The sequence below is a fragment of the Eschrichtius robustus genome, chromosome 3 (genome assembly GCF_028021215.1).
Source record: "Eschrichtius robustus isolate mEscRob2 chromosome 3, mEscRob2.pri, whole genome shotgun sequence".
In the NCBI taxonomy this organism is placed as follows: domain Eukaryota; kingdom Metazoa; phylum Chordata; class Mammalia; order Artiodactyla; family Eschrichtiidae; genus Eschrichtius; species Eschrichtius robustus.
The window spans coordinates 80,103,338-80,110,234 of NC_090826.1; the positions used below are offsets into that span (position 1 = coordinate 80,103,338).

General features: G+C 54.8%; 1 protein-coding gene across 1 annotated transcript; it reads right to left on the reverse strand.

Annotated features, from left to right (window-relative positions):
* Positions 1-289: 289 nt before the first annotated feature.
* Positions 290-4,994, reverse strand: BARHL2 (BarH like homeobox 2). Its single transcript, XM_068538063.1, has 3 exons — positions 4,373-4,994; positions 2,386-2,611; positions 290-602 (listed from the first exon to the last, which is right to left on the reverse strand). Exons 1-3 carry the CDS (start codon positions 4,992-4,994, stop codon positions 290-292), a joined length of 1,161 nt encoding a protein of 386 aa, XP_068394164.1.
* Positions 4,995-6,897: the final 1,903 nt, after the last annotated feature.

Consider the following 6,897-nt stretch of genomic DNA (forward strand, 5'->3'; position numbering starts at 1 on the left):
TGTTTTTGTTGATGTTTTCACTTACTGGTCGCACTTTGTGTGGAGTCGGCGTTTTCGCCAGTCACACTGCTGTGCGGGAGCTTTCCAGCCCTGTCTCTGGGGGTGGGGAGATGGAGAGTGGAGGGCTGGCTCCTCTTTGGGCCCCCCCTCCACCCGCTGGTGAGTGTCTTCCTCTCTTACTTCTTTGCTTCCCAGTTGGCTGCAAGGGAGGCCGGACAGCCTGGTGCCGGGAGAGGAGGGGCAGCTGTCCGGGTCGGGGAGGGGACAGGGAGGGACACTGACTTGCTCTTCACCGTGGATGCGGGGTGCCTGGGATGGGGTTGGACAGGGGATTGAGGGCCGGCTGTCCCCCAGGCCCCAGGCCGTGGATGAGCACTCGGGGCACCAGGGGCCGCTGCAGCTGGGGATGGGGCGCAGGAGGAGTCCGGTACATGCTGCTGTACATGGCTGCGGCGGCCGCCGCGGCAGTAGTACTGTCCATGCTGCCCAGAAAGCTTGGGTGGTAGAAATAAGGCGACGGAAACATCCTCTGCAGTGCCGAGTAATTCCCTGCCTCGGCCAGCAGCTCCAGGCCCACCGCAGTCTGCCGCTTCCACTTGGTCCTGAAATAAAAGCAGGCGTGCGTGCACCCCGCAGCTGTGGGCACTGCCCAGGCACCAAGGCCCGTTCTCCCCCCTCACCTGCCTTCTCTTCCTCGGGGAGCACAGGAAGACTTAGAGAGCGCTGAGAACCAGGAATGAAGCACACCTCCTGGCCCCCTATCCCACCCTCTCCCTCCCAGAATCACCCAAATCCAAGTCAATTTCCCAAACGATGCCATCAATGTCTGAGACATTCATAAATAAAATTCTCCAATCTTTGCTACCTTTTCCTGACTTTTTGCTCTGCTGTTGCCCCCCCTTATTGTTTGGCTACTTCCTGAAACTTTCCTGGAGGCCAACGGAGACCACTTTTTCTGTAGGCAGTCTTCTCCCTCCTCCTCTAATTTCCTTCCCCAAGTGGCTCCCCAGAAATCCCAAAGTGTCTGCTCTCTGCCCCTCCCCCTTTCCTCCAGGCCGAGTGAGAAGAAACCGTAAACAAAGGGACACAGAGACTCCTGGGCCTTGGACCCCTGGCCCTCTTGGTCCCCAGGGCTGTGGAGACACATCCCTCTCACCAGCCTGACAGGACCTTATGGAAGGTGTTGGGGGGGGGGTGTTTAAGAGCCAGGAAGGTGACAAGGGTTTCAAAACGGAATTCGTTTGAGGGAGGACTCTCCCTTGGGGACAGTACCTCGGGGCCATTCCAGGAGGGGAAAAATGCATTTCAGGATCTTTTCTCCTCTGAGAGAGAGTAACAATTAAAACCTGTGATCAGCTCTTCTCGGCCTCCTCCCTCCCCCACCGCACCCCACTAGGAAGAAAAGGCAGCAGGCCTTTGCTCAGATGCCTCCTGACGGAACGCAGGGCTGGTGGGCCCTCCATACCCAGCAGCTCCAGCCAAATTAATAAACATGTCGCCCATTTTAAATTGGCTACAAATGACACTAATGTTTTCCGACAGAATTAGGGTGGCTGAAACCGTATGTAATGAGACAGAAAATTATGGTAAAGATGACAACTGGATGGGCATTTCCAACCACACTTATGGACGATTAGAACACAAATGAGAGAAAAGGAGGGGGAGAGAAAATCGAGACAAGGGAGACAACCGTCAGGCTTGGAAACTCAGCAAAACCTCGGCCCCAGACTGCACAGTTTGGGTTCACACTGCAGTTCAGGGGCCTACAAGTACTGTCAGCCCCTTTCCTAATTTCCTTTCAAGGGAAGCCGTGGTTCCTGGAGGGCTCTGAGGTGGCCACAATAGGGGACAGACCCTCAGTCTAGATGCCTGACCGGCTGCCAACTCTACCTCTCCCGACTGCCTCACAGGCCAAGCAAGGACTTTTAAGCTGAAGCCAGTGGATCAGCTCTTCCAGGATGGACACAGCCAGACTGTGTGACCGGCTATAGATATTTGGAACCATCCTGGGGCAGGCCCAAAAGGGTGCAAGGCACAGGTTGTATGGGCCTGAGTGTCTCCTACACCGATGTCTCAGTTTGAAAAGGTGTGGCTTGATTGATTTGGGGGCAAAATGGGGTAAATTTCAGCCACTCATGTTTGAGGGAGAAACTAGCATATGTTAAGGACACTTAGAAGTGCAAAATTCTCCAAACTCCAGCTACCCAAGGATTCCTTTCACCTTGGAGGTGTGGCTAATCCCTCCTCCAGCCAGAAAGCCCCCGACTGCCAGCTCAGGGCCCTCTGAGTCCTTAGTGTCTCCGGGGCCAGGAGGGAAGAAGATTGGTGTAGTAGTCTTGACCTGGATGGCCAGACGCCTTTGCTCTCCCACACAGCCTCCCTTACCTGCGGTTCTGGTACCAGGTCTTGACCTGGGTGTCAGTGAGATTGAGCGCAGCTGCCAGGTCCATGCGGTCCTGCACACTCAGGTACTTCTGTCGCTCAAAGCTACGCTCCAGTTGATTGAGTTGGTGGTCGGAGAAAGCCGTCCTGGCTTTGCGAGGCTTTTTGGCTCTCACAGGGGGACTCTCTCGGCTACTCGTAATCTCCCGGTCTCCTTCCTCCTTTGTTCCTACATAGAAACCCAGACACGGCCGTAAGGTAGCCTGGAATGGGGAAGGATGGAGTGTCCTCCCAGCACACACTTCCACATTCCCAAGCCAGCTGCTGGTCTGGGGGTGGGGGAACTATACTCTGTCACCTTCCTTATAAACATACTTGGACCTTAGCCAGTATGGAGGAAGAGGACCAACTGCTGGCTAGGCAGTGTGGAGCCTTGTGCAGAGCTCCTAAGAGGGTTCCAAAAGAGTGCTGGATCTTCCCGTCTTTGGAAATGAAAGAGAAAAAAAAAATACTTTATGATAAGGGTCCTTTTCTTAATTGTTTCCTTGACTGAGGGGAGACCCTGTCCCTTTCCATTACTGTTTTCACTCTGACTTCGTATTTTCTTATTTGTTAGTTTTTAAAAGGTCTTTCAACTTTTTTTTTTTTTGAGAAGGGGGCACTTTTTTCATTTTACTTTTCCTGTTTACTAAAAGTTATAGGCATTTGTTTTCCTTTTTTCAGATGCACTTGGGAAATGTTGGATCAAGCTCTCTGCAGCTGCTTGCATCAGGTCTCTTAAAGCTTCAGAAAGAATGTCTCCCAGACACTGCGTTCAGCTCAAAATCACTGAGCCCATCCAGGTGACAGCCCAGAGATTTCCGGATTCTATTTGTCAACTTTGGTTTTTTACTGAAATGCTGGGAAATCGATATGTCAATCCCTCTGTTTGTACCCGTTTTTGCTGCGCTCCTTGATCTTCCCTGCAGGAAGAACCATAATCTCTCTAATTGACCCACTGGGGAGGTTGGTGCACAAAAAATCGCCAGACCAGACTGTACATCTGTTTTGGGCACTATTATGCTAATGATACAATAGTAAAATGAAGAGGCAATATCCTACCTTCCAGACAGTCAGCACACATCCTTCCCAGAGATGACAAAGATTAATAATAATAATAAGCTTTCAGTAAAGGGAAAAAAGAGAATTCTCCTCGTATGTTAAAACTCTTTTGCCATGCAAAGACCAGAACACTTATGAAATTCTCTGGGGAGAAAGTGAAAAAAGGGAGTTGAAGGACAATTCCATTGCCATCTTCTGATTTTACAAAAATAGATATTCAATTCCATAAAATTTTACTTTCATAAATGCTACCTCCCAATTTACTTGTAAGGGGCCAAAACTCTTACTGAAATACAGATATTCAGTTAGCGCCATGGGGTAGGAAGGGTATTTTTTTTAATTGAAACACTAATTATAATTTTTTACCGTGTGGCCTTCCCTATATTAATCACGATCTAATAATTTTTTTTTTAAAGTTTCCCTGTTAATCGGCTCGGAATTTTTCCCTTCGCTAAATCTGATAATTCCCATTCCGGTGTTTAGAAAATACGGTGTGTAGGAAGAATGGAATGATTTGCATTAAAAAATAAGCACCACGTTGTGATCACACCCCTAGGCACTACGAAATACTGAAGTATTTCCCGTCAGATACCCTCCGCCTCTGCCCCCTTCCTAATAAATTAAAATGAAGTAAAACAAAGAAAGGAGCTGGATGGCGGTGAGGGCTGGGAGGTAGAAATGTAACAATAAACAGAACTTGGGACCAGTCCCCAAATCGCACGCGCAGGCCTCCCTCCCGCTTGCAGTTTTTGACCGTGGCGCTATCGCCTTAGAAGCTGAGAATCGCCTTCGAATCCCAGCAGAGATACGCGGGAGACAGAAGGGGAGACAGGGAAGCAAGAGGAGTGAGAAGCTAGACAGCTGAGGGAGCCGAGGCGGCGCGACTCACCGTGGCATTTGATGTCGCTCTGGGACTCTTCCCGCTTGTCGAGTTTGGTTTTGCTGTCCTCCTGCTCGACCTTTGGCCTGAAGCTCTCGTGTGCTGCGTTGCTCTCCTGCTTCGGGGTGTGGTGGGGAGAGGAGACGCTGGTGCTGTACGGTGCACACGCCGCCAGAGGTTTGCTGTCGCCCAAGATGTCCTTAATTAAAAAAGAAGAGGTGGAAGTCCTGGGGACCGAGGCGGCCGAGCCCAGCTGCTGGGCGGGTGGCTGCGGCGGCGGCGGTTGCGGCGAAGGCTGCAAACTTTGCGTGGGGGCCGCGGCTGGCGGCGGCGGCGGCGGCGGCGGCGGCTGTTGGCTGTGGTGGAGGTGGTGGTGATGCTGGGGGCCGTCCGCTATCACATGCGGTTCCGGGGGCTCCATGGCGACCGAGATGGGAGAGGAAGGCGCCGTTCCTACAGTATCAATCTCCGAACAGGGAGACGGAGTGGCCTGACTCCTAAAATCCGCGGTCCTGGCCTCGCCGAGCGGGCGGAAATCTCCATTCATCATGCCGGGGCTGCCCGAACTGGCACTGGACAAAATCGTGTCTATTCCAAAACTCGACCCACTGGCCCCTTCCATTGTTGTCATTTCTACATGAGGTCCACGCCACTCCGCCGCTCCGCTGCCGCCCCGACCAAGCAAAGGAAGCTATCGATCGTAAAACAGAATAACACGAAACAATGTTGTCGCCGCTTAAAACACAAACAAGCAAAAAAAGTGGGGGGGGGGGTAGGGAAGGAAAATTGGGAGGTGGCAATCCGTGGACACTTGCGACACTTTTTTTCTTTTTTTACCCTAATGCAAAAAGTAGGAGTTTGGAGAAAGGAAGGTAGAGGGGGAAAGTTACAAAAATTGTTGAGGAAGCACCGAGCGTGCGCTCCAGGAAAGATCGCGCACGTGGCGCGGCGGTGGCGGCGCAGGAGAGCCAGACGGAGGTGCAGGCAGCAGGAGGTGACCCCGACGCCGCCGCCGCTGCTGCCGCCGCCAGGGTCTGCCCACAGCCTGGCACCAGGCGGCAGCGGCGGCGGCGGACGTGGCAGGTGCAGCGACCGCGAAGCCCGGGCAGCCGCGCGCCGTCGGAGCTGCCCAGCGGCTCCCCGAGGTGGTGGCCGCGCGCGACTCGGACGCCCCGGTGCCGAGTTTCTGAACTTTCTTGGAAAGTTGTGGAGCAGACACCGCCGCAGTGGTCGCGGCAACAAGAGGAGGAGGAGGAAAAGAAGGAGCAGGCACAGGCGGAGGAGGTGGCGGAGTCGCGGCGCCGAGCGACTCCGGCCGCTGCCGGGCGCATTCGCTTGTAATCCGGAGGCTAGCGGGCGGCGCCGACCCCCTCCCATGACGTCACGGCCACTGCCGCCGCTCCACGCGCCGCGCCCGGCCCGCGCCCCCGCCGCCGAGGCCGCGCGCAGGTCCCCGCGCCCCCATTGGCCGCGCCCGAGCGAGCGAGCGACGCCGACGTGCCGGGAGCCAATGGGTGCTCGGCTCGCGAGCCCGTCAGCGGTCGCAGCTCGGGCCCCGCTGCTCTTTTCAGAACCCGCACGTCCCTTTGCCTGCAACCGAAAGCCAAACAACTAGTCGTACCGTGGTCCCGGCGTCCACAATCACGCGCGAGGGCAAAGGGAGAGAGGGGAAGAGAGCACAGGGAGACTATAGAAGGGAACCAGAGGAGCTTTTAGAAAAACAGAAAGAAAAGGGGAAAAAAGAGCGAGAAAGTAGTAATGCTTTGCCCACTAAGAAGTCCGAAAAGGGAGGGGAAAGAGGTCAGGAAGGGAAAAGGAATCTGGTCGGCTTACCTTTAGACGCCAGCGCTGCCGCCACGCATCTCCCCAGACACGCGCTTGAATAGTCCAAGGACACTGAGAACAGAGGAAGGGACTCCCTAAAGAAACCCACAGGAAAGTGTGTAACTCCAGCAACCGGAGCTCTGGGTGGGTGGGCGGACTCCGAGCTCTGATTCTTCCCCAAAGAGCCCAGGCGTCCCGGCTCTGGCCCCGCTGGGCGGCAGGTACCTGAGGGGGAAATGGAGCGGGATCCGCGTCCACCCGGCACTCTCGGGAGGGTTGGAGGACAAGAGGCCTGCTGCTCAAAACCCGGGTCCCAGCCTGGTCTCCAATCAGGGCCCGTGCTGGAAGAAGTGCCTGGCCAGACACGTTCTCCCGAGCGGGGCAAATAATGGCCCGAGGTGTTCTCTATCGCCGAGGGCTGCTACGGTTCACTGTGGTGTCAGGCTGGCATGGGGCTCCGGAACCCGAGTGGTGGGTCAGCAGCCCTCCTAGCCACCAGCCAGATCTCAGTCTCTCAACTTCTCCCTCTCTCTCTCTTCTCCTGTCTCTCTCTCCCTCTCTCTCTCTCCCCCTCCCTCCCTCCCTCGCCCTCTCCGGCCGCTCTTTTGGAAAGGAAACAGTCACTGTGGATCCACTTGGGACCTGGAACGTGGCTTGACTGTGACGCCTCGTCGGAGGGTATCAACTTGCATTATTTTCTCTAGGACGTC

What these genes read in the sequence shown, in the direction of transcription:
- BARHL2 (XM_068538063.1), bottom strand. Translation starts at nt 4,994, where the DNA reads ATGACAACAATGGAAGGGGCCAGTGGGTCGAGTTTTGGAATAGACACG. An exon ending in GAGCGACATCAAATGCCACG is followed by an intron (nt 2,612 to 4,372) that starts GTGAGTCGCGCC and finishes GTTTCTATGTAG; the next exon opens with GAACAAAGGAGGAAGGAGAC. An exon ending in ACCTGGTACCAGAACCGCAG is followed by an intron (nt 603 to 2,385) that starts GTAAGGGAGGCT and finishes CTTTTATTTCAG; the next exon opens with GACCAAGTGGAAGCGGCAGA.